Raw genomic sequence first — 27,428 nt, forward strand, 5'->3', positions numbered from 1 at the left:
AAGAGGGAGAGGAGGTTCATGGAATGTGGTACGAAGATCCTTTGTGAAGGCTATGTCTGTATATGATTTTGTGTCAGGAAAAGTGTTTACAGGCCATCCTTGCTCTTGAGCAATCTCCTCAGTATTTGACAAATTTTCTCTCTTTCTTGTTCAAAGGCAACTTGTCAGTTTGAATCTTCTCGTGGCTGGGAGTGTGTGTGCCCAAAGGGCTATGAAGGAGATGGTAAAATATGTTATGGAAATGCTGCAGATGTAAGTAAGATTGTCATCATCTCTGAGCACAGGACTTACTGCACAGGTCTTTCACTGGATCTTAACCAGAGATCTGGCAAAGCCATTATAAAGAGTCAGAAAAGTATTATGCCCACCAGTGCTATCTGCAGTCAGTGTTCCTGCTGGAGACTCTTGCCCGATACAGAAATTATCTGTTGTGTTTAAAAATATAGCTTGGAAAGAGGCCTAAGGGATACAAGCATATTTCTTTAAAACAAATTGAACAATGCCAGCCCCAGGGGTCTAAAGTGCAGAAGTGCTCGACATTTACCTCCCAAGTGCGAGCGACAAGCACCCAGCTCTTCTGAAGTTCTGCCTTGAGGTCTGTCTCAATGGAAACACTCAATTTATCATTTTAAAACAAACCATGCTGACCAGCAGGCAAACAAAACCAAAACAAGTAAATTGGTGAAATAAATATGCATTTAACAGCATAGGAAAAAAATGAAAGTGTCAGCAGTCTCAGCCATTAGCAATAATCTTAGCATGCCTCTTAGCACTATCTGCCATCCCTGCTCATACAACATCTATCTCTGTTTGGAGTACTGTGGCAGAATAAATGGTCTTCATGTGCAGGATGATATATAAGATGCTGTATAAATACCAACCAAAATAACATATCTTCTTTCAATTAATTTTGCATGGAGTTAAGAAAGTATTTAGGTTTACATTCCCAGAAAAGTAACACTTAGCCTGAGGTCAGGACAAGTTATGCACCAAGGTTAGGCACACCTTATACACCTAAGCAATAGATGGCCTGATTTTCAAAAGAGTTGGTAACTCACTATTCCCAGAATGTATCTGTACTACAAAAACACAAACGTCCCCCCTTTTCACATACACTGAAAACCTCACACTCCTCCATGTCGCATCAGACAGGTCAAACACGCTGAGTTACAGCACAGGCTACAGCAAGACTACTTTGATACATCTAATTACAGATTACATACTTATTGCTCTCTCTTTTTTTCGTTTCTAATCAGGAGTTATCAACTCTGTCAGAAGCAGCTGCATTTAACCAATGGGTTAATGTAAGTACACTTCATGGCTGATTTTTTAAGTTTGTTCAAGTTTGCAGAAACGCATGGCCCTTTTAGCCTTTAGAAAGTGGAACTTCACAGCAATATTCCTATCACACAGCAGAGGCACAAGCTCTGGAGAAGCATTAGTCTCCCTCTCCCACCAGTGATGGCAGGGCTGATCATCTGGTTCCCTATCTCTGCCTGAAAACCAAATTCTGATCCCAAATTCAGGCAAGTGAGGAAGCCCCACAGGCAGAAGAGCAAGTTACAAGCCCATTCTCTGAGGCAGGGGGCTACATAAGCCAGGACTTGCTCTGTACATTGCAGTCCAGGTGACCAGTAGCAGGGTGCAAGCAGAGCCCGAATATGTGCCCAAGTCATTCCTTCCAACTTCCCTCACGCAATAAAGCTACAAGCCGGTGGAAAAGGAAGGCAATGCCTTACCATCCCCATTTTCACTGAGCCCTGTGCCAGGAAAACACAGCCATACGGCTGGCCAATGCTGCTGCTGCAAGCAAGGAGGAAAAAAACCTCAGTCTGTGCAGGCTTGACTGAGGTGCAGGAAACTAAGGAAGATATTAACTTGTTCACCTTTAGATAAGGCAAGAAACACCAATTTAGATTTTTAAAAAAAAAAAGTTACAGGTCAATTGTCACTGTCTACTTTTTATTTTCATGTGCTATCATCTATTACTAGGGCAGCTGTAACATTAGAGGTGCTGCCCCACTGTGGCTGACACTGCATGAACAAAGATCAAAACAGTTTCCCCCACAAAGAGCTTAAAACCTAAATATAATAAGTGTGTAGCAAGTATGTAGCAAACAGAAAGGAACAGGCGTATATTAATGAATAGCATCAGAAGCAGAAGTCACAGCGTATTAGCTGCTTTCATGCTTTTCAAAGTTAGATGGCTCGGGGATCATTAAATAACGCAAGTGCAACAGGGACCTCAGGGAGCTGCCTAAAAGAGAGGCCAGCGTGGCTAATTTAAATCAGTTCTCTGCCTGGCCATGGGCTCAGGCTGCAGCACTGGACACTGTAAAGAGCAGCTAATGAAGTTAAAGAAATAAGCACAATAGGAAAGGCAGTTCACCTGCCAATGTGCGTTTCAGATAATGAAGGCAGAGGGTGGGATGGAATCAGGGACCAGATTCCGCATAATCTGCTGAAACAGAGATGTGGAAATTTCTGCTACACTTCAGAGAAATGGTATCCCTTAAATTCTGGTAGCTACAAACATGAGCAAAATAGGGAGGTCTATCCATCTGTGAGGTTTTTAACTTCATACTTGAGCAGGAATGTGATGTTTACCACTTTTCATAACCAAATATTTTTCTTGCTGGTCAGGAAGGATGAGAAAAGGAAGTCTGTTGCTATTTCTGTATTTAAATATTTGGAAGGTGACAGTGATGATGGCTAGAAAGATGATCTTAACAGAGACAAAATTCCCAGCTATTTAAGGGAGCCAATTCCCTTCTTGTCTTAAAACCCAGTATGGGTATTGAAGGACTATCCAAAACAAGCCAGCTTCCAGGCAGCATACCAGCTTCAAATAGGTACAATGCAAGCTCATATTGTTCCCTCAAGTTTTTCAGTATCAAAACTGGCAAGTTGTGGAGCCTGTGAAAAGTCTGGAGAACCACATTCAAATCTTTAGCTCTCCTTTTCCTAGCCCACCCTGTACCAAAAACAAACAAACAAAACAAAACAAAACAAAAAAACCACCCAAACTCCACACAACTGAAAAAAACCTCTCCAGTGGAGGCTCTCTCCATCCTTAAGGCAGATAAACACATGGAAGATTAATTAGTCCATGCATACTACAGAGCCCACATCCCCCATCTAAAAATAGAGCTGTCAGCAGCAAGCCCCACTGCAGTGCTAGTGGGCACAGATATCCCTGGGGCATCTTGAAAAATCCCAGCCACGTTAAATAGTGCTTTTCCAAATGGGAACATTGTGTCATGTAGGTTTCTTATTTCATGGTTCATAATCCTTCTGTCTGTTAAATAGTATGGAGTGCTCTGTAAGACCAGGTTACTTGAAGTTATCAGTACCCAGGAGTATTTATCACCATGGGTTTTTTTAACATTCAAGTGCATAAAATAGAATCCATGAGACAGACTAACTTCTGTGGGAGGCAACTTATGTGTTTTGTAATAAAAACAATTCTGACCTAAACATCGGTTCTGGCCTTTAAATGATGGCAATCTATTCTGTAAAAAATTGACACACATTTACAATTTTTGTACAGCTCTAAGTACTTTTGTTCAAGTCATTGCTCAGTATAATAGTTTTTCCTCTCCAGGCCAGTCAAAAAGTACGTCACATACTCCACCTTGCTAAAAAGTCACCAGCTGCTATTTATAGATTGTCCTCAGGATGAATTATTTTAACGCTCTTTACTTTCGTGCAGGAGGCCGAGATAAACTCAGTGTTGTCCACCACCTCAAACCTAACTGTCCTCGTGCCTTCTCTTCAAGCAATTGAAAACATGGATGAAGATGAGAAAGCCTTTTGGATGTCAAAGACTAACATCCCAACTCTACTGAAGTACGTCAAAGGTTTTGGGTTTGGAGGCTTTTTTAAGGAATTGCTTTCCATTCCAAACAAGGCTTTGGTTTGAAGCCTTTAAAGCAAGACAGCTCTTACATTTTTAAGGGAGGAACATAGGCTTGCCCTTCTAGTTACAGTGGTATAAATCTCTGTAGCAATTCCACTGAAAACAAAGACTTTACTTGTGTTATGTGAGAAACAGTTAAAGGCCAAACTAATCCCAGAACACAGCTGAACTAGGTATTGTACAAACAATTCCTACTTTAAATCACAGTTTTAGACACATTAAGAATATTTATCTGGGGAAAAAAAAATAGAAAATGCAAAATCTTCAAACCCAGTTAATTTCCTTTAGGTATCATGTATTGACAGGAGCTTACAGCTTTGCTGATTTCCAGAATTTATCATCCTCTGACATGCTGCCAACATCTCTACAGAGCAACTTCCTACACTTGTCTAAAGAAAATGGGGTAAGATGACCTGCAAACCACTGTGGTACCATACGCCAAACCCTGACCATCACTGCCACTGACTTTCCTGTATTACAAAACCACACAAACATTATGTATCTGTATTTTTTAAAAAAGACTGCATCACAAAATTAAAGGAATAGATCAATCATATGGGGTCCTCTGGGAGAAACATTAACTTGATTTTCTCCACCACTTTACCTAGCTGAAATTTGTCCACAGTATTATTTATTCCTAATGTCCTGGTAGCTGCTGCAAACGCTGGACAGTCTCATGGCCAAGTCGAAGCGCAATCCCTGTCTGGAGCAGCTGGTATGAACTAATTTAAGACAAAGAGCATCAAGGAAGCCAAATAACTTATTTTAGGGAACTGAGGAGGTAGGAGGAAGCAGTGATACTGCGCATGTGTCTGCATGTGCAACTTGATAGTTCCAAACCACGCAAAGGTATTCTTAATGGTAAATAACTACAACTGACAGCCCTTCCCCCTCAGCCTTTTTATTTAGCACTCCCTGTTCTGAGGAGTATTTTCTAGAAACACATATGGAACATTTAACCACTTCATCCCCATTAAGGGAGAGAAAAGTTCCCCAAACCTCTATGCTCTGAGGAAAAAAAATTATAAATGGAGATCCTTCAAACCTGTGCAGACATGGGAGTGTGTGAATTAGCACAGGAGCTCACCCTGCTGTGGGGTGGAGGTGAGCTGACCTACCCCTGAGCAACCACCCCAGTGCAAGCAACCCCGTGGCTTTGCCAGACCATGAGTGGGAAACAGCACAGAGTCCCAAAGTCACCTCTCCTGCACATGGCTCCATGAGGGTAACCCAGCCCCCGGTGCCAACCGGTGCGAGTGGAGCTGTGGTGGAGCCCCAGGCAAACATTTGGGAAGGTCTGGAAATCCACAGCATGAACCACTGGGAAAATGCCACCACTGCAATGCAAAATCAAACCCTCTCTCCTCTCCCTCTTTCAGAACCTCACCCTCGAGGGTGCTCACATCGTGGCTGGTGACATCGCATCCACAAACGGAATCATACATGTTATTGATAAGGTATATGGCTGCATAGGGAGGATTTGTTTCTCTGCATCACAAGCAGTGGAAAATAATTAACAGCTCTTGGATAAACAGTATTTGCACAGAACAGCATTTTGTCCTGCATCTGATCCTTGCAGTTGCAACCACAGCACATGCACATGCACTGACGTGGGATATCTGCTCCCTTTTCAGGTTCTGACCCCCCTCCGTAGCACTGTCATGCCGAGGCTGCTGGCGCGCCTGGAGCAAATGCCCGATTACTCCATTTTCAGGGGCTACATTATTGTAAGCTTTCACATCCTTTTAAGAATAGAAGCCATTGTCTGCTTTCTTTGCACTATCCGTGGTCATTCTGATTTGGTTTTATGTGTTTCACAACAGCAATACAGCCTGGCAAATGAAATAGAAGCTGCAAACACATACACAGTCTTCGCCCCAAATAACGATGCCATAGAAAATTACCTAAGGGATAAAAAGTCTGCTACGCTGGTACGTATTACTCAGAAGACTTGTCTTAACAGCTCTGTATCTCATCTCAATTTCAAGTGGATGGATTGAGAGGACACAGAAATAGGAAGAGGGATTTATTTTCCAGAAATCCAGTAAGGTTAGTTTTGTTTTTAACACCAGACGAGGTGAGGAGGGATGGATGGATCTATCTATATTTTTCTGCCTTGCTGGGAGAGCCTAGCTGTTTGTTCTGGATTTTGTCCTTCTCTAGATTAAAACCATGCTGATAATATGCAAGGCATTCATCAGTAGACCTGGGTGAACAAGTCCAGTCCCCTGTCATCACTGGCAATCCCATCATTAATAATTCCACAAAATATTCTCATTCTTTCTTAAAACTATCCAGATGCTTGCCCTACTGCTGCAGGAACACTATTGCCCAGCCACTTTCTACAGACAATTTCTAATCCCAGTTTACAAGCACCAATGGCCAGTCCCAGGGCTCAGAAAAAATTCTGAAATTTTCCTGCCTAGAAAAATTTCCTGGGGCAAACCCCATTGCTGCTGCCCACTCCCAGGAGCTCCGCATCAGGTTCATGCCTGACCTGGCTACCAGCTCCTCCCACCAGTGCAGACGTGTCCATCCCATCTCCCCTGCTGACCTCAGTTTTTGTGCCCAGAGCTAGCTTATATTATTTGACAGCTCACCTCTGGCCACTTTATACCCCTTTATTCTTATGCCAGTAATATGTTTTAGCTGAAACAACCTTCTCTCTCTCATGTTTATGTGCTGACATATATATAAGGCCAAACAACCTCTCAATCCTGTCAGTCTACTCCCAAGATAAACTATGAGTTTCCTGCATCATCCCAGAGCCTTTCTTTTCATTTGCTGCAGTTTGAAACAGCTTTATTGAATGCACATACCAAGAACCACATCTTGCAGAGGAAGCTTTGCCCATGACTTGCTCAATGACATTAATACTTCCCTTCCCTTTCCATAAATATTTACCCTGTTGCACTCTGTCCCTTCTTTTGTGGTCTACATTTACAGCCAAGAAGCTGACAAGCACAGGGTTCAAATGACTCATCCCAAAACATTTACCACCAGCCAGCAGACCCACAGCAAAAGGCCCACTTGCTGCCTCACCGGAAGAATTCACACATGATCTAGCTACATCTGCTCAAATTACTTTTGAACCTGTTTTAGTTGTTTCGTGACATGACATCATCATTTTTGCATAACTGTAAGAAGCATTTATAACAGACTTGGAGATACACGGGGAACATCAGTCCCATTGGATTTGGGTCACACACACAGAAACCCTTTTCATTTGCACTGCTTACCAATGTTTCTTCTGTCTTTCTTCCATCCTCTCAACCTTGCCTGGTGTGGCAATCTGACAAAGAAAATCAGAAAACTACTGTAAGGTTAACCCTGCCTAAGTCTTATCCTCTTCATGAAACATCTTGGGAAAACTCTGCCGCAGAGGGAAGAGCTCAGCACAGGGAAGAGACCCCATATCTTGGCCTTGATGAAGCAAGGTCTTTTTCTCACTCTGCTGGTGATTAAAGACAGAAATGAAGATGGATGAGAGTTAACTTTTCTTCCAAAGCATCTAAGTCAGGAGGATTAAATAGAGTTGGACACTGGTGGAGATTAGCTCTATCTTAATCCCCACTTTCTTGCCTGCAAATATTTCTTTGTCAAATCTGTGGGAATCAAAAAATAATGCATCCCACCCTAAGAGAAGTAAAGACCACTATTTCACTCTGTGAATGAAGCCAAGCAACATCACGGATCATGGAACCTGGGGTTGCTTCATGCTTTCACACACTTTTGAAGGAGCAGAAGAGTGAGGAGCAGTATGAACATTCAGAACAAGGGGACAGCGGGCAACAGGATTTCCCACAAGCACCTTTTATTGCAAAGATACAGAAGCTGCAGCAGCACTATATCTGTTGGCTAGGCAGCTCCCAAACCCTCCAAATGCCCCAGCTTCTCTCACATGTACAAATCTCTTTACAAATACATCCTGTTTCTGCTTCCTCCTCCAAGTCAGGGAGAGCTATGCGAGTTCCCTCTTTGGAACAAGATACAGAAGCCTTGGGAAACCCTCAAAAAATTTTGATGTGCAGGGAATAATTTCACTACATCACTAAAAAATGAAGACACTCTAGCAATGAGGCACAGAAAACCTTCCAATTAACAGGTGTGACTCTAATACTGAAGATGAACATAAAGATTTTTTTAAAAAATTAAAATCACACTATAAATTAGTGTAAATGTTCATCTATAGGTGACTTAGGGTTTCCCAAAGGAAGAAAGAATGGGTATGGAGAAGGTTATAAAAACACTCGTGAATATGCAACTTTTGATGTCAAATGAACTCATGAAGTTGAGAGTCCTAAAAAGTATCTGACTTTTCCCTGAATTCGTCAGCCAGACCTGTACACAGAAAGAGACACTACCAGGCTCAAGCAAACCTTGGTCCTGCTAGTTCAATAGCCTTTCATCCCCCATGGTCAATAAAAGTTTCATTCTGACAGGAATGCAGACTCTTCCAAGTAGGAAATAAGAAATAACCTGCTGGCTGGAAAAGCTTCTTCTTAAATTCAGGCAATCTATGATTGGCTTATACCCTTTGGGAAAAACTATCCCTAATAGGTTTTCATGTTTTGTTACACAACTCTGAATTTAATCATATGTTTGCAGGATGAAAACCAAATCCGCTACCACATTGTGCTGGGTGACAAGCTCCTGAAGAACAATCTGCACAATGGCATGCACAGGGAGACCATGCTAGGGTTCTCCTACCAGGTTGGGTTCTTCCTCCACAACGACCAGGTACTGTTGGCTGCATTTGCTTGGAGAAACAGGTTTCCTGCTTTTTATGCACCCAGCTTCACCTTTAAATTAACATGCAGTCAAAAGAAGCTGTGTACCCCTATTAGCTTCTGGGATGCAATAGCACAAAAGTTGTTGCTCAAATGCAATACCCTCTTACAGACCTACTTAATTCAAAGTCACCCTTGAAGGGATCTTTGATTGGTTTTCAGTTGTGCTGTTCACATTTAGTATTGCATTTTAGAAGCTACTGTGGTGGACATCCATCGCTAGCAGCTACAAGTCTGCATCACAGAACAGTCTTTAATCTAACTTCCAAGAGCTATTAGAAACCTGCCTTCAATTATAATACATTAATTCTATTTTCTGTGGATTTACTCCATTTTCGGTCCTAAGAGCTCGAAGCACTGGGCAACAAATATGAATTGCCTTTCAACACCACTCATGGGAAAAATCAGGCATAGAAAAATTAAGCAGCACACTCAAATCTGTGGCACAGCCATGAAGGGAACTTGGTTATCCTCTGTTCCAGAACTCCCTCTGGGCACAGGCAAAGGAGAACAGAACACTTCTCACCGGAGCACTTTCAGACCTGCTGTTTGCTCTGCCCAAGGCAAAGCCTTGGAAAAGCATCTTCTCATGGGGCTGATTCTGGTGAGGGCACAATGGGAGTATGGGGTAGCAGTGAGATGATGAAAGCTATCCTTGAAGGAGCAGCTGCTGGGAGGGCTTCCCTGAAGCCCCTAATCCCCTACATAGAGCAAACCCAGCTCTTGGCTTTCTTTAGGCTCCTTCTTCAAACCCTTTACCTTTACACCCCACGGTGGAAAAGGATGATCTGCCAAATCCTATTGCTAAGAAACTTCAACAAGCTCTAAGTCATCTCATCTCCTTCAGCCCAGTGAAGCTCTAAAATGTAGCAAATGGAATGTGAGCAAGTGCTTGAAGTTAATTATGCTCATCAGTTTTTCTGAAGTGAGACTTGTACATTGATCCTTCTTTCACCTGCTACTACTCTAGTTACCAGATAGCTACCAAACAGCTCTGCTGCTTTCTAGCTAATTGCATTTCTTTTGCAGCTATTTGTAAATGATGCTCCTATAAGCTATACAAATGTTGCAACAGACAAAGGAATTATTCATGGATTGGGAAAGGTCCTGGAAGTCCAGAAGAATAGATGTGACATCAATGATACCATGATCACCGTAAGTGGTTCTGTTCATATAGGTGCTTAAAGACCTATCAGAGAGATCTATAGCCAAACACAGCTCAAATGTACAGGATACATGACAGTATATTTCCCAGTAAAGAGTGCACACATTTTCCACAAAGGATATTCCTACCAGAGTTTTAGCATCTTAAAGACAGCTTTGATCCTGCGACCAGTGTACTGACAGCCTGGATAAAATATAATCAGAGTAGCACTGGAATAAGCAACTCCTGAGCTTTAATTTTCAGAAATTCAGATGGAGAAGCATCGCTTTAGAAGAGCAAAGAGAAATACCCAAAAGAGCTTTCCTTCTCCTTCCCCTTGGGAGAAGGCTTCCCATGGGGTGTCCCTACAGAACTGCTGGTAGGGATGTTCTTCCTTGCTGAGCAGTGCAACTACCCTCAACACGTTTACCAAGGGAGTTACCCTAACTGTGCACCCTGAGGGCTAGGTTTAGAAATATAGCTGGAAATTATTCATTTTCTATTAAACAACCTGTCTTCAGCTCTATAGTCTCTTAACTACCTCCCATTTGTGTTGCTTAAGGAAAAGTGCAGAATTTGTTCACAGCCATCAAGTTGTCCCCCAGGAACAATAGAAATAGTAAGTATTTTATCATTAATACTATTTTTTTTTCTTTAAACAAAACCAAGTGTAGATGCATTCAGTCCTGTTTTAATATAATTGCCTCAGTTTCAGCAAAAGTTAGAGTTACTTCAGCCTGATACATATATTGCTTGCAGTCAATAGACTTGATCCACCCTGAGAGCAAGGCAGCAGAGTCAAGGTTAGCTTGAAGATAATTTTATCTTTAAAGACCAGTTTCTAGTATGCATTGGGACAAATGAAGTCTCCCCAAACTGCAAAGGTTACCTCTACCATGCAAAACTGAGGAAGTTAAACATGGTCTGGAGTATGCTTGCTACAGGAGGAATTACAGAAGCAGCTTTGAGCCCTTCAAATCAGAGATGTATAGAAGGGCAAACTCAGCCTGTCCCCAGCAATACCCTGTGAGTTATGGTCACAAGGAGACTTGGAGAACAGGGCCAACAGTAAGAACTACAGATATTTAGCAGGTCCCTGTCAACCACAATATGACCTAGAGTTTCTTAGCACCTAAATTCCTCTGGGAAAGCCTTTCTGTTGGGATTATATAAGCATAACTTCTTCTTCTTTAGAAAAAAATTTTAATTAATTATGCCAGTAATAGGATTTCAAAGCAGATCAAGTCCCATCCTCCCCATTAAAGTAATTGGCTGGCAAAGCCAAACTGAAGTACTCATGTGTAAAGCTCAAAAACATTAACATTTGCCTTGCAATGAACAGCTGGATGGATGCTTATCTCAGTCTCCTAACAAGCATACGATGAGACCAGCAAGTCTTCTCCAGCAAACAATCTTTCCCAACTATGTTCAGACTTGGAAGATAAAGTTTCAACAGCTGTTTTTGCAGAACTTGGGCATTCAGTTTTCCAAGAAGAATTAGGAAGAATATGAAATATGTCAAAAAAAAATGTTTGTCAGACCACAGGAAAAAAATTCTGTTCAATTCTAAGCAAAGGCAGTATTAGATACATCTATAAAATGCCACAGGGCACTAGGTTAAACTGATCATTATGTTTGTTAGAAAGGAAATCACTTACCTAACGCATTTTTATTTGTAAAAGGATTTCCTTCATTTTCATTGTGAATGTGTGAGTCAATGCACAGCATGCATAAAGTTAATGTCCATTTTTTAAAGCATTTGAAAGTAGCTGATCAATATTACTCAGAGGTGTAGCTGTTTCTCCAATTTTTATTCAGGCAGGGATGAAGAAATACTGTGTCCTCTCGGAAAACAATATGAGAATGTACACCATCCAGATCGGGTGCCAGCCAAAGTGTGCTAAAACCATCATTGTGAGTCCACCATTTCTGTTGCAGTAAAAGCCTGGAACCCCCACCCCTGAACTTCACCCCCTTCGTAATCCCTGCTAAACACACACAGCATGTCAAGGCAGTCCCTGAGAATATATTAATATTTATTGGCCTTTATTGCACATGCAGCAGAGACAAGGAGGCTCAGGGGAGACCTTATACCTCTACCTAAAAGGAGGTTGTAGCGAGGTGGGTGTTGGTCTCTTCTCCCAAGTAACAAGGACGAGAGTAAACAGCCTCAGGTTGTGCCAGGGGAGATTTAGATTGGATATTAGGAAAAATTTATGCATGAAAAGGATTGTCAAGCAGTGGAACAGGCTGCCCAGCAAAATGTTTGAGTCACCATCCCTAGAGGTGTTTAAAAGTAACGTAGATGATTTTCTTAGGGACATGGTTTAGTGCCAGTGCTCGGTTAACATTTGGACTTGATGATCTTGAGGGTCTCTTCCAACCAAAATGATTCTATGATTGGAAGGTTAAAGGCTGCTGACAGCTGCAGCTTAGGAAGGATTGTGAGCCGAGGTGGTACAGAGGAAGCACAGGTTTGGGAAAGGTAACCCCATCCTTGTCCCAGGCAACCCCATCCCTCTTTCCCTGGGGCAGTGGAGGACCTGTGGGTCCCACCAAGGATTTGGGGTGGCAGCCTGAGCACTGGCACAGTAAGGAGCATAGTCAGAGACCGGCAGAGCTGAAGCGCTGCTAAAACTCCAGACCTCCAACTCACCTCCACCTAGCAGTCCCAAGAGATGATACCCAGCAGTCATCTGCTTGCTGCCATACTTGCCACCCTGACCCTCAGCACGGCATTTCTGGGTTTCCAGACGAGGGAGTGCTGTGCAGGTTTCTTCGGGCAGCAGTGCCAGCCCTGCCCGGGGAGAGCGGGGAACGCCTGCTTCGGGAACGGCGTCTGCCTGGACGGCATCAACGGCACAGGCACCTGCCTGTGCGGAGAGGGGTTTGTCGGTACAGCCTGCGAAAGATGCTTGGAAGGCAAATACGGCCGCAACTGTGATCAAGGTACTGAGCATTCCCTCAACCACACAGGCACCTACGTTAGTCTTGTCAGATGTCGAAACCTTCCCCTTAGACCCTTAGATCTTCTAACCATGGCCATTCTAGATCCTGGAAAGGTATATCACTTTCAGGGTAATAAGCCAGTCTTAAAAATCTCATTAACCCTTTTTCTTTCCCAGGCTGCCCAGGGAAGTGGTTGAGTCACCATCCCTGGAGGTGTTTAAAAGATGCATAGATGAGGTTCTTAGGGACATGGTTTATTGGCAGTGTTAGGTTAAGGTTGGACTCAATGATCTTGAGGGTCTCTTCCAACCAAAATGAGTCTATGATTCTCTCTACTCCCTTGTTTGGAGACAGTGCTTCCTACTCTGGCACGCTACAGGCTTAGAACAGCATCCAGTGAGAATAATCCTCTTTAGTACTGCTTTTTCACTAATGTTTTCCCATTAAGATGCAGTTTCAGTCCCTGCATTTGGGAATAGAGGCAAGATAAACATCTTTTTAATTTAGATTTATTCTGTAGCTAGAAGCCAATAGGCACAAGCCAAAGCATTTCTTGAAACAGTCTAGAGCAGAATGTTCCATCAGCAGAAGATATCTGGTCTATCCCTCCTGCCTGCCCTTCCCCTCGCTTTGCTGTGGACACTGCTACCCTGCCCAGGGGTTTCCTCCCATCTCTCCCCACAGCCTGCACTTGTGTCCACGGGAAATGCAGCAGTGGGATTGACGGCGACGGCTCCTGTGAATGTGATGTTGGCTGGAGAGGTGTGACATGTGAGACTGGTGAGTGTCCCCTCCTTTTTTTTCTGGAGTGAGAAGTGAGCATTTCAGGAAATACCAGTGCACCACCCAGCAGCTTCCACATGCAGTGAAATACAGGTGACACTCCTGTGCCATGCCAATTAATTACCATATTAACAGAGAGCCAGCTGAGATACTGCCTGTGAGACTTAAATGCCTAACTTAACTAATTTGCTACCTGTGTTGCCCTGTATCTGTCCCAAAAGAATATCCCATTTGTTAAGGCTATATATTTTGCAGAGCAGTTAACTAGCATATTTTGATCATCAGATCAAAAGCCTCTCAAGTGCTTCAATAAGTTAATTTAGTTATACAACACTGGATGACAAATTCTGTGCTTGATAATGCAATAAAAAATTAATTAGCAGATAAATCAGTTTGTGCTGGGCTATATTGAATAAAATTATGTTTTAGTTAGACATAATTAAAATGTATTTAACTATTTCAGAACTCTATGTATAACAGTATAAAATAAAACGTATTAATATAAGCACATTAATAATAGCATTAAATATCTGGTTTAAATTTGCTTAGGGAAAAAAAGATAATGAAAAGAACTTTATAGCTAAAAGGTTGCTATAGTTGCTGTATCTGAACAACTTTCAGTTCCTTTGGAAAACCTACACTGACATAGTTAAGCTAATGACGCACAACATTCAGAGTAATAATAGATAAATGACAGCAGGCGAAATGTTCTTCTGGTGATATGTTGACATGCCTTTTTCCCACAACTGAATTTAAGTGGTACCCACTTACCTATACAGATGGAGTCTCTATACAAATTGAGAGAGTAGTTGTCTGGTGCAGAACTCGTAACAGACTCCAGCTCTGCATTGTGGGAGCAAAAGACTGGGCAATTAGAAGGATGTTGACCTAAAACATTCTAAACCCTGTTTCTTTTTTTTTTTTTCCTCTTGTAGAAATCAAAGATGACGCATGTAACTCTTCATGCCATACCAGTGCTAAGTATGTATGAAATCCACTTATTTGGAGGAGAGGGGAGAAAAAGGGGATCTCTTGCAAGGCAAAAAGCTTAGTCTGTCTTGCTCTTTATGAAGATTTCTCAGCAGCATAGATAACACCCATGTTTTCCACCATAGAAACAGGAGGTGATGTTAATGTTATATACTCAGTAATTAGGCCAAAAAGTCCAAATTGCATGTTAAAAGGGGAAACAAATGAGATTTTGTGGGAAGGAAAAAAAAAAAACCACCTGTGAGACATGCTACCATGCAGCATACAAAGAGATGGAGCCTGCAGCACTAAAGAGAGCAGGGCAAGTCTGATCATAAAGGTGGGTTTCTTAGGCGGGCTTTATCTGTCCCTCTTATTTCCCCCCATCCACCACCACATACATAACTGAGAAATGCCATTGGCACTAGGGACTTCAAAGGGAGTTGCATTGGACAAGAAACAGCTTTCCTCTTCATATCAAAATATTTAAAAAAAAAATACTGAGACATTAACCAGTTTTAAAAGGAGCAAGTCACCCCCATAGAGCCATTTATTGAAGCACACCCACACCCCATCATTCACCTAACAGCAAGATTTCCATAACCTGAGACACTTAAAGAACAAGGAAACACGGCTGGAAAGTCACATCATTTTCAACCACAGCTCCTCTATAGGAACAGAGAAACCAGAGGGTCAAACCCCTTTTTTTCCCAGATGTAGCTCCTTCTCTCCCCCTGCACATTTGTGAACTGCACTTCACAACAGGGATATTTTACCAGGGTTTGCAGGTTCTTTGGCAAAATACCACTCTCAGATTTGCTCAGTGGGATCCCACACACACTGGCATCAAGACTGTGTTTCTGCCAGGAAAAGCAGACAGTTCTTCTGTTGAGCTTCATCCATCCACTGCCATAACCCTGTAGGTACAGGGACAGGCACAGGCACAGCAGAAGTGGGAGGGAAGGAAGCAATTGTGCTGGGTGCATCCTGATGATGTCCTGGGTCGCAGCACGGAGCAATCCCTGCATTATATAGAGCTCACAGAACAGTAAACCCACGTTTGTATATAGAACGCCAAACTTGGGAAAAAAAAAACAAAACAAAACACTTGAGCCCAGGGGACTTGGATGCCTGGCTCCTACCCTTGCATGTCAGTTCTGCCGCATCCCTCAAGAAGTTGTGTGCGCACAAACAAAACCTGATGAAGTTTTTGAGTGAGCAGGCATACAACTTCTGGACGTCTGCATGAGAAAATAAGACACTTGGCAGCCAAAGCTTGCGATACTTAAAATAATACATCCAAAATGTATTTGTAAATCATCCAAAATGCATCCAACTACATTCATTTTTATGGTTGTGACTACGTCATACCATATGGTTAAGTGCCTTGCTATTTCTATGTAACATTACTTTTGGAACAATGCATAGAAACAAGGGCTGTACAGAAAACCTACTTTTTTTCTTTCTTTTTCTTTATTTTAATGTCATCTCCCTCCTTTTAATTCTTTAGCTGCCTTCTCCTATCAAATGGCACTGCCTATTGCAAGTGTGCAGCTGGATTCGAGGGGAACGGGACATTCTGCACAGGCAAGTGGATTTTTTTCTTCCCTTTTGAAAAAAAAAAAAAAAACCACACCACAAAACACAACACCAAAACAAAACACACTTGAAGTAGTCTGTGGTCACGGTAGAGCTGGTCAGAGATGAGCACTTCCCTATGCACCAGTTAAAAAACAGGAATTGCTGCCAGTTTCCTCCAAAGGAATAAGAGCCCAATGGGTACAGATTCACAACAAACAAAGGGCTCAAAATCTCCAGGTTGTGGGCCATTGTGCTAAGGGAGACCAGAGAAAAGGGAACATGCCGTGCACAACCCAGGCTCCATTGTTTGCAGAGCAGTGAAACCTGGATTATGACTTTTACTCCTTTTCCCCACAAAGCCCAGCAAAGAGAGGCCAATTCAGGGTACAATAGCACTTCCAGGTATTGGAAGCTGTATAGCCCTACCATTTCCTCAGCTTTCTCAAATTTCACAGATTTCTGGGGTGGTAAAATCAACTTATTTAGACCAGAGAGATCTGAGACTGCCTCTGAAAGGGGCAATAGCAGTTTATCCACAGTGTCCCTCCAAGAGCCTGGGATATCCAGACTCACAAAATAGGCGGCTTCCGGCTACAGTGACTGTAATTAATTTTGCAGTTGTTTTACTTAATATTTAACTGATTAAATTACTAATTCTCTTGGGAACAGAAGTATATTTGTCTATTCACAATGGCTGGCAGGGTCCTAATCCAAGATTTTAGCACTCTGGCTGCTTTCATTTTCTCTTCTGGCACAAATCAACCAAATCCATTTTAATCTGCTAGTGGGAAATTCCCCACGTGCAGAAAGGGCTGGGTGACACAGGTCACACATAGTGGCTCTGTGCTCACCCTTATTTCCCTATACAGCATTCCCAGGCAAAACCAGTTACAGGGCAACTCATCTGCCCAGTCTGGCTGTTACAACTGCTGAAATAGCAGTTTGGGGTCATTTGAGGCAAAAACTAAACAAGTGTTTGGACTGATTTGACTCACACTGAGGATCAGAAAAGACTTCCTCCTTCCTCTTGGGGTAACCCAAGCAAGCTCAATTTGCCAGCTTCTGACTTATCCAGGGTTGGAGAAACAGCACGAGTATCCATCTGAGTAACAACCAGGGCTTTTTGTCACAGGAGGGCTGGGTGGTATTACACACTAGACCTCCTGCAAGAGAAGGCATTTGACCTGTGTGCAGAAAAAAACAAGCTAAGGGAAAGATTCAAATGGCCATTTAATCTAGAGAAGAACGTGAAGGTCCCCTTTCAGGTCCATGGTTGGAATGGGCAGAATTGGAAGATGGAAAGTTAGTGAAAGTCAGTCCTGGATGAATTCTTATCTTCCGGACTAGAAGTATCTTCTCAGCTTTCCCTCTTGTAATCAATAAGATGTGTTAAATATCTGGCACTAATTAATGTCCATAGCCTCTTAAGTCAGAAAGATCCTGTGTTCAGAAAATGTTAGCAAATCCCTTTAAAACACTGGTTTAATCTGGGTTGTTGTCACTGTTCAGCTATTGATGCTTGCAAGACCAGCAATGGTGGCTGTTCTGCCAAAGCAGAGTGCAGAAGAACAACACCTGGCAATAGAGCGTGCGTCTGCAACGCAGGGTACACTGGAGATGGAATAGTCTGCATTGGTAAGCATTTGCAATAACTCATGTGTCACAAGAAGCAAAATTACAGGAGTGAGTTTTTCTGTAAATGGCAGATCCCTCTTGTACTACAACCCATAACTGCAGTTTCCTGATACTATAGACCCTGATGCCAAAGGCATCTCTACATGCCATGTGGCTGATTGTACTTGGCCAACCACACAACTACAGCAGTGTGGTGTGACATCAAAGCTTATTAAAAAAATCTGCCTCTCAACAAAAATAGCCCCTTCTTCAGCAGCCTGATTCACTCACACTCCTCTGACTGTTGCAAACTTAGTGACTTTCAGACACTGTTGTACTATAACTTACCAGGTGTGGTTTTAGAAATGCTAACAGCAGGGCTTTAGCCTTCACCAAGACAATTGCAAGACCTAGACCAAGGTATTAAATAGTTAAGGGAACGAGTTTCCTTGATTCACAGTTGTCACAAATCTGCATTCCTAGTATGCTTTACTTAAAATTCTCCCTTCCCGGGTTTTCAGAAATCACTCTTTCTTTAACTATACCTTTTCTATTTTATAAAGAAATCAACCCTTGTCTGGAGAACAACGGTGGATGTGATAGAAATGCAGAATGCACACAGACTGGGCCCAATCAAGTGAGTACTTTGTCAGTGCAGAAAAATAAGACTGGCCAACTGTTTACAGTTGGGTAAAGAAAGATTTCCCCATATAAAGTTTAATTTTCAATAGAAAAGTGGATTTCATAACAAAAATTCTGAAAAGCGTATGTCTCCCTCAAAAAGGTATTTGAGAGAAAGTGTGGACTAACATGAAAAAAATTATTTCAGTAAAAGAGATCCAAAACTGCAGAGGAAAGCAGTGTTTTGCTGTTTGAAGCAGTTGTTTTTCTTCTTTGGGAGGTTTTGATGTGAATAACCTATCAGTTTGAAAGTACTGCCTGATGTTTCTTTTATTGTTACAGAAATTGTCTGTGGAAAAAAATCCATTTCAGACTAACACTTCTCCCAGCATAGCTCAAATGTATTCACAAGGAAACAAAATGGGCTGAATCATCATTCTCATGCAGAGGTTACAGCATATCAGCATCCACTCAACTCCTCTGCTGTTCTGTGTCTCCCATGCAGAAGTACCACGTGCTCCCCAAAGAAAAAGTAGTATAGGAGGACAAAAGGGGAAAGGAGAAACAAATTGGCCCGGGAAATCAAGTGACACAGATTAGTGTTTCTATTTTTATAACATTTTCAGAAGAAGTTCAACACCCTGATTGCAGCACTTCTTATCATCCCCCTATAGCTTCATATTGGCGGGAATGTAATCCTCCAGCGAGGACTGCACAACAGTATTTCTTCAGGAGCAATTCAGGAAAAAGCGACCAGGAGTCTCATGGCACCTCCTGCCTTCCAGTTGGTCCAGAGACAGGAGAGGCAACAGCCCCTTAAGCCCTTTTTTGACTGTACCAAGCAATTAACTCTGCCTTGACTGTCACTTTCAAGTCAGTACATTTCTGATGGGAGCACAGAGGCGTTTATCTCCTTCCCTATCCCTCTAGACAAGACAGGTGGTAGCTATTTTCTTCCATACATGGTAGATACAATGTGATTATTTATACTTCCTTACGCACAAGAACCACAGAATGTTAGGGATTGGAAGGGACCTCGAAAGATCATCTAGTCCAATCCCCCCACTGGAGCAGGAACACCCAGATGAGGCTACACAAGAATGTGGCCAGGCAGGTTTTGGATGTCTCCAGAGAAGGAGACTCCACAACCCCCCTGGGCAGCCTGTTCCAGTGTTCCGTCACTCTCACCATGAAGAAGTTTCTTCTCAAATTTAAGTGGAACCTTTTGTGTTCCAGTTTGAAGCCATTACCCCTTGTCTTACCATTGGCTGTCATCAAGAAGAGCCTGGCTCCATCCTCGTGACACTCACCCTTTACATATTCATAAACATTAATGAGGTCACCCCTCAGTCTCCTCTTCTCCAAGCTAAAGAGACCCAGCTCCCTCAGCCTTTCCTCATAAGGGAGATGCTCCACTCCCTTCATCATCTTCGTTGCCCTGCACTGGACTCTCTCCAGCAGTTCCCTGTCCTTCCTGAACTGAGGGGCCCAGAACTGGACACAATATTCCAGATGAGGTCTCACCAGGGCAGAGTAGAGGGGAAGGAGAACCTCTCTCGGCCTACTAACTATCCCCCTTCTAATACACCCCAGGATGCCATTGGCCTTCTTGGCCACAAGGGCACAGTGCTGGCTCATGGTCATCCTGCTGTCCACCAGGACCCCCAGGTCCCTTTCCCCTACACTGCTCTCTAACAGGTCGTTCCCCAACTTATTCTGGAACCTGGGGTTTTTCCTACCCAGATGCAAGAATACAGTTAACATTGGAGCAATAATAACCTCCACTGCAAAATCCCATTGCAGCAGAGCCAAACTTACAGGACAGAAATGCATCTGCTTTCTGTTGGGCTTTCAGTCATCCAGATACATAAGATGCTGCTATTACACTGCCTGCCAGTTTTATTTCTGCTGGAGAAGTCTCCTTGAATTTTTGATCTCCTGCATCTTAAATGTGAATTCTAAATTGAGAACCATTAAGCAGTGAATTGGAAAGAGTTCTTTGCAGCCATGTTAATTTTTCATCTTTGTGAGAAATGCAAGTGCAAAACAGAGTAATTGTGATGTGCCAAAAGCAATACTGTTGCATGGGAAGCTGGTAGTAACATCACGACACAATTCCAAGTTTGTTTTGAAGATAGTTTTCATCATTTTAAAAAAAGTCAGGGGAAGGGAAAAGAAGAGAGCGCAATACCAATCTATACAAATAAAATGAGGGAAACAAATTAGGGGTTTAGCCTGGTTTTCCAGCAAGGTGACTGTGCACAGTTGTCAGAGGGGTCATTGCAAATGACCAGGACAGCAGAGGAGAGATGAGAGATGGAGAGGCAGGAAAAGGGTGGATAGAGTCCCTTGGAAATTGTTATTCCCCAATCTCAGTCTATGGTTGCTCATGCTGGCTAAGAAACTGCTGCAGGAGAGATTATATACTTTTAGCTGAATAAATTGCACATCATATAACTATGAAGAAATCTGTCAAAAAGTAAATGAAATATAAGTACGCTGAAAAATCAAATACCTTTCCATGTATGCGTGTTTTCTGGTTTTGCTTTGTAGGCAGTATGTAATTGCTTGAAGGGATACTCTGGAGATGGTAAAAGATGCACATATATCAGCCTGTGTTCACAAGTAAGTATCCATTAAAGAGAGCAATTAAGGTCTTTTTATAATCATTACACATTTAGGTTTTGCATGCATTCAAAACTTAAGTCAGATACACCAGAATCCACTTACATTAACTTAGCTAATTTTTAAACGTGCTTTAGTGCTGCTGCTATTTTAGAAACTAAGTATGCATAAGTGCTTTTCCTGGACCGCAGCCTGGACATAACACAAATGAGGGCCCAGACTCATCACTGAGTCTTAAAAAAACCACTTTGCATCCAATCTAGAGAAATAGACCCTAGTCTGCAGTAGTAAAATATAAGTTGTATCTTCTCAACAAATTTATTGTCATTTCTACAGTTCATGTAATAGTGTATCAAGCCCTCACATTGCCACATCATTATCAATGAAATCTGTGTTGGGGCAAAGAGGTGCTCGAGGGCCTGGGGTCCCTGAAGCAGATGTTTTCCATGGAGGTTTCAGCCTGGAGGCTCAATTGGGGCAGAGCTCCCATGGGGCAAGTCAAAGAGCAGAGTCCTGTAGGCCCCATGTGCAGGCTGCATCCCAAATGCGTCCCTGAGTATGCGCGATACAAGATAGCGACACTGCAAGCTGCAGCAGAGGCAGCTCAGTGAATAGTGAAACAGAGGTGGTGAGATGGTGGATGGAAGAATGGAAACCACTCTTGATGGGTTGGTTAAAAGAGAAAAACAAACAAAAAAAAGAAAAACATTCTCCACACCAACCACTTCCCTTCTTGCCATCTACAACATGCAATGATGCAATGCAGGGCTTCCCATGGCATTCCTCATTCTATCCCTCACTCACCACTGCGGGCTGAGAATCTGCCACATTTGTTCTGCATGAGGTGGCTCACACACTGCAAACCACGTATTTGCAAGCAATGTGGTTTTCTGCACCAGCCACATTGCTCTGCTTCTTGGCAAGCTGCAGCAGGGACACTCTCCTGTGCACATTAATCCTTTGTGTTCCAAGTACAGTGACAATAATTCTCACCCTCCCAGCCTGGCCTGTCAGCAGACTTTATCTAACCTTGAAAGGTTGCAGAGATGAAAGAGCAAGTGTAAAAACAAAAGCTGGAAGAAGGGCAGCTTGACGTTACGAGCCACTGCTTCTTGTGATTTTGTATGGTTTTGATTTTTTCTATGCCTTGTTCCAGCAACTTTGCTTCCACTTGTTTAATTACACCAGGCTAATTATACATTTTTAAAAAATAGTCTTAAGAAGCATCACTGTCAGACCAGAGACTAATTTGGCTTCACTGTGGCCAAAACTCTGTGCAGCAAATCTTCATGGCAAGTTGTGATAAACCCAAGATTGCCAACAGTCCACCTAAAGCCAGCCAAAAATATAGCAAGTGCACCCAAACCCACTATTTATAGTTAGGGCTCACTGTGGGAGTCCCAAATCCCAAAGCAGTTTCTGGTCTCACTTGTGGCCCGTAGGAAAGGATCCCTGAGATGATCAGCAGCAGAAAGGACTCCATGAAACAGGCACAAGGAAAGAAAGCAAGATGACTTCTCAGTTTTTCCTGATTTACTCTCAAGTCCAGGATAGAAACATATTTGAAAACTGATGTGCTAACTGGGGAGCACGTACTTGTGACAGGGCAGAGCTCTGAACCCCAGAACACTGCTCCTGGATGACGAACATCTCTCCTTAGAACAAGGAGCTTCTCGGAGGCAGGTGGCCAAGTGAGGTGCATCTGCTGCTCCAAGCCTAAGGTTTAGCTGGTGGTACCTGGGGGTAGACAGGAGATGTTTTGGAGGAGAGCACATGTGGCAGGCCTGAGCCATCAGACAGACAAAGAACAATAGACAGTCCTGTGATAATTTTCCTCCAGAAATCCAGGTTCCTGGCACCATGAAAGTAAACTACAGCTGGAAATAGTTCCTGTCAGTGTAAGCCAATGCTGCTTTGGCAGAGCAGACAAGGCTTATCCCTAAGGTCCAGAGTGAAACTTGCATGGAAATCTTCTGGAACCTTACAGTGCCGTGAACTGAAGATATAAGGAGGGAATCAAAACTACATCTTCTGTGTAAACAGAGAGATATTTCTTCTGAACCTCAAATGCTCTTTATTGTTTGCAAGTATATACCATCAAAAGTTACAGTAAGGTCTGGCTTCAAAAAAATGGTTGAATTAAGTCTTTCTAAGCTATATATGTCAAAAGAAAAAAAAATGTGGTGAACTAGAATCATTTTGCACACCTGGCAATGAAGGAAATAAATTTTTTAAATTTTGATCTTACAAGAATAATGGAGGCTGCAGTGAATTTGCCATCTGCAATGACACTGAGCTGACAGAAAGGACCTGCACCTGCAAACCTAACTACATTGGTGATGGATTTAAGTGCCGTGGCAATATCTTCCAGGTAAAGTGCTGCATGTTTGCTGTCCCTTATTTTTATTCGGATAGTTATTTAACACAATTGTTCTCTCTTGAAACATGTCCATTTTTTTCTCAGACAAAATGGTAAATCTGCCCTAGAATTTGAAATTGTCCCAATCCAAGAAAGCAGTAACAGGATGCTGCAAGAAAACTTTACCTGCCAAAAAAAAAAAAAAAACAACCCACCACCAAACACCAAACCAAACACATACCACACTCAACAACTGATGGACAATTGTTATGTCTGCAGTACTAGGGAATTAATACTAGTATTTTTATTTAGAGTAAGGTAAGAACAGAACAGGAGCAATATAGATAGCATTTATTCCAAACAAGAAGTTCCCTTTCTTGTCTGAGTGATTGAGTGATGCATCTGTTTGCACTCTACGGATGTCACCTCACATTTGCAGCACTGTTACAAAGCCTTGTTCTCAATTGCAGGAACTTCCCAGGAACTCCAACACATCTAGGTTTTACTATCTCTTAGAGGTAAGAAAAGGGCGAGTGGGTTGTTTTGTTCTTTTTTCCCCTTTTTTTTTCTCCTCAGGGGTATAGGGTTGGGAAGCAGGCAAGAAACTGGCATGTACCAACATCCTTCAACTTAATGGGTACGGGATTTGGATCACCAGTCATAGAATCATAGAACAACCTCAGTTGGAAGGGACCCACAAGGATCATAGAGTCCAACTCCTGTCCTTGCATATGACAACCCCACCGTTCACACCATGTGTCTGAGGGCTTGTCCAGTCTCTTCTTGAACACTGTCAGGCTTGGGGCCGTGACACCTCCCTGGGGAGCCTGTTCCCGTGCTCCACCACCCTCTGGGTGAAGAACCTTTTCCTGATGTCCAACCTAAACCTCCCCTGGCACATCTCCCTGACATTCCCTCGGGTTCTGTCACTGGTCACCAGAGAGAAGAGATCAGCGCCTGCCCCTCCTCCTCCCCTCGTGAGGAAGCTGTAGACCACGGTGAGGTTTCCTCTTAGTATCCTCTTCTCCAGGCTGAACAAACCAAGTGACTTTAGCCGCTCCTCATACGGCTTCCTCTCCAAAGCCTTCACCAACTTCACAGCCCCCTTCTGGACACTCTCCAGTAGCTTTATATCCTTTTTATCCTGTGGTGCCCAGAGCTGCACACAGAGCTCCAGGTGAGGCCGCACCAGTGCAGAGCAGAGCGGGACAATCACCTCCCTGCCCGGCTGGCAATGCTGTGCTTGGTGCACCCAGGACACGGGTGGCCCTCTTGGCTGCCAGGGGCACTGTTCGCTCATGTTCAACTCACCGTCCACCAGGACCCCCAGATCCCTCTCCACAGAGCTGCCAGTCACTAATATTGGAGGTGCTCTAATTTAAACTAATTGCCATTAAAATCTCTAGAGTATGAATGATCGAGACCAAGATCCCAGGGAAATGTGGGTCCTCCAGACTAGGCATGAAACTGAAGCTTTCACTCCTTCACAGTCTGAGATCTGCAAGGACATCTCCTGTGTCTGATTTGAGTGAATATCACTCTTGTACTACCCCTGCTGCATTTCCAAACTGCAATGCAGTTTTCAGTTGCCTGTCTGAAACATCGCAGGGTGTTGTGTGTGTTGCTGGATGGCCAGTGTGCACCGCCAATTCTCACTGCTTTTCGGAGACCGGCAGTAGTGATTCTCTGTTTACCCTGAGCCTCAAGGCAGCACAAATCTGTATACCGGCCTGCTAGTCCAAAGACTCATATTTTAGCTCTGATTCTGCTGCCGTGATAGGCAGATCTCCTCCTCTCACTTTAGCAGACCTCTCTTCTTATTTTAGTTTGTCAATGGTCATTGCAAAGCACGTGCAATATCCCAGATCCTCTTGTACCTCTAGCAATAATTAATCTATTCCCAGGTACGAGCAACCACGTATCAGCTAAATGCATGTACAAACACATGCCTGTTATCCAGTCTTGCTTTTCTCAGGAGGAAAGGGTTTATTCATCCTTCCTTGCCCAGGAGGGAACAGCTCTTTCCACCCTCCCTACTCTTTGTGTTTGTTGCAACCTTTCTCTCTTCTTCTCCTGTTCATTATTGTAGAGAAAATGGAGACTTGGCTAGAAGCTGAAAGAGCAGAGAGAAAAATGTTCCATTTTACACCTGTGGGTAGAGGTGACAGACAGGGCTGGGAAGGAAAGTCCACGCACTACAAGAGAGTTTCTCCCACCCTCGCATTGCAGGGAAGGGAACCCAACACATGGCAGCAATGGGGCTGGAGGCACCACCTCTCTCTCGGCAGGGGTGTCCCCATCGCTGCGAGACATTATGCGCATTAACGACTCACTACTGCTTTATCCTCTTATACTTGGCAGGCCTCGTCTGTCAGAGATATTGCAGGCCCTGGCCCTTTCACTCTGTTTGTACCTCGCACAGACATACTAAACAGCGACCCACGAGTAAGTAAAAAGGCCGGAAGTTTTTGGCAAGCTGACCATGAGTTTTTGGATTCAAGTGCCTTGCTCAACCACTTCTTAAATCCTCCACTTTCTGCTGCAGGTCAAGGACTGGACTGCCAAAGGAGTGATGCCTCAAATCCTCCGGTACCATATGGTGGGTTGTGCCAGTCTGTTGTACAATGACCTGACAACAATCACCAACATCACCTCTCTCCATGGGGACCCAATACACATCAGCTACTCTCAGGTAACAGAGCTTGAAGAGACAGGGGACAGAATAACAAAACAGTCTGTGCTCATTCAGCTTTTTTAAAAAAACTGAGTGGTTCCCTTTCCTCATGTGATGCACAAAAAATAAATAAATAGCATTAAAAGAAGATTGCCATTCAGGTGAAGCATTCTGTACTTATCTTCTATGCAAAGAGTGGAGTTGTACAACCCTTGCTTTGATGCAAGTTGTTTTATCCTCAGACTCTGGGTTTATGACCATGATGAGAGTTTGAAAAAGCAAAGGGCAATTTACTAAAACTGAAGCTACTGTTTGTTACAAAGAAAGGGTGGTCTGGGCTCACCATATCAAATAAATTTGGCATCACCCTCCCATGAAGTTCCACAGAAAAAGTGGTTTTGTTGCCTTTCCAGAACTCGGTAGTTTTGAACAACAAAGCTGAAATTATACTCCGTGATGCTGTTGGCACAAATGGCGTGATCCATGTCATAAACCAAATTCTGGTCCCACCACATATGCAGGATTTCCCTCTTAAGAAGGTATGTGCAGTTCATTGCCATTCTCAACCCATGGGCTTTTCCACAGTTACTGTTAGTTATATAAATCACGTAAGTCACAAAAAAATAATATTCTAAAAAGACCTTATACAAACACTGTTTGACACTGCTGAATAAATTAAATGTTATATTTAAATTTAATTCAGGAATTACAGTTATAGTAAGAACAGTATAAAAAGACTTCTCCACAGGGCTTTTACAGTGGCTTTGTTTTCATAATAAGAAGTGACTTACGGGGAAAGCAAGCTAATATCTGCTTTTTAAATACCCATACAATGTATTTATGAGATAAATTACTGAAATTCCTTTCTTTGTAGGAAAGCCTGAAAATGGTTGCAGCCAAACATGGATACATCCTGTTCAGCAGTTTGCTAGAGGTAAGGACACAAGAGACAGCAGCCATTAGGCAAAGGTTTTAAGCACTTTTTTTTAAAGACAAAAGCACAGACATGGCACATGGCATCACTGGAAGGATGGTGCTCAGTGGAGCCAAAGGGCTCACAACACAGTACAAGACAACCCTGGTCACCATGTAATCCTTCTCCCGCAGAGGTCGAGGATATCAATTATACTCACAGCCACATTTTCCCTCCCCGCTCAGCTCTGTCCTACCATATGTCAAATTATGTGGCCAAGGTTTGACCCAAGTATGACTTTTTGAGCCTAAAGTTGAGCTGTCAGCCTGGTTTTCAGTGGGCAGCCCTGAGTGACGAAGCACTTCTCAGAAGTCAGTCATATAACTCAACTTGGGCAGCTCAACTCAGGCATCTGTTTTTTAAAGTCATGGTGTTTGCAGGTTGGTGACCAGGCAGCCCACAGGCCACTGCACCCAGTTATACCAGA

The 27,428-nt window shown here is 43.0% G+C and overlaps 1 protein-coding gene across 1 annotated transcript in view; it reads left to right on the forward strand.

Moving 5' to 3' along the window:
- Nucleotides 1-27,428, forward strand: part of STAB2 (stabilin 2) — an 86,205-nt gene that overhangs the window by 40,403 nt on the left and 18,374 nt on the right. Inside the window, exons 27-50 of the mRNA XM_065629739.1 lie at nt 157-252; nt 1,257-1,304; nt 3,713-3,849; nt 4,208-4,322; nt 5,299-5,376; nt 5,554-5,646; nt 5,743-5,850; nt 8,528-8,659; nt 9,739-9,864; nt 10,416-10,472; nt 11,672-11,767; nt 12,607-12,802; nt 13,487-13,582; nt 14,521-14,566; nt 16,065-16,141; nt 17,645-17,770; nt 18,313-18,386; nt 20,924-20,995; nt 23,247-23,366; nt 23,825-23,872; nt 25,716-25,799; nt 25,900-26,046; nt 26,442-26,567; nt 26,903-26,962. Of these exons, the coding sequence (XP_065485811.1) occupies nt 157-252; nt 1,257-1,304; nt 3,713-3,849; nt 4,208-4,322; nt 5,299-5,376; nt 5,554-5,646; nt 5,743-5,850; nt 8,528-8,659; nt 9,739-9,864; nt 10,416-10,472; nt 11,672-11,767; nt 12,607-12,802; nt 13,487-13,582; nt 14,521-14,566; nt 16,065-16,141; nt 17,645-17,770; nt 18,313-18,386; nt 20,924-20,995; nt 23,247-23,366; nt 23,825-23,872; nt 25,716-25,799; nt 25,900-26,046; nt 26,442-26,567; nt 26,903-26,962 (2,358 nt within the window). The remainder of the gene's footprint in view (nt 1-156; nt 253-1,256; nt 1,305-3,712; nt 3,850-4,207; nt 4,323-5,298; nt 5,377-5,553; nt 5,647-5,742; nt 5,851-8,527; nt 8,660-9,738; nt 9,865-10,415; nt 10,473-11,671; nt 11,768-12,606; nt 12,803-13,486; nt 13,583-14,520; nt 14,567-16,064; nt 16,142-17,644; nt 17,771-18,312; nt 18,387-20,923; nt 20,996-23,246; nt 23,367-23,824; nt 23,873-25,715; nt 25,800-25,899; nt 26,047-26,441; nt 26,568-26,902; nt 26,963-27,428) is intronic.

The sequence above is a fragment of the Caloenas nicobarica genome, chromosome 1 (genome assembly GCF_036013445.1).
Source record: "Caloenas nicobarica isolate bCalNic1 chromosome 1, bCalNic1.hap1, whole genome shotgun sequence".
In the NCBI taxonomy this organism is placed as follows: Eukaryota; Metazoa; Chordata; class Aves; order Columbiformes; family Columbidae; genus Caloenas; species Caloenas nicobarica.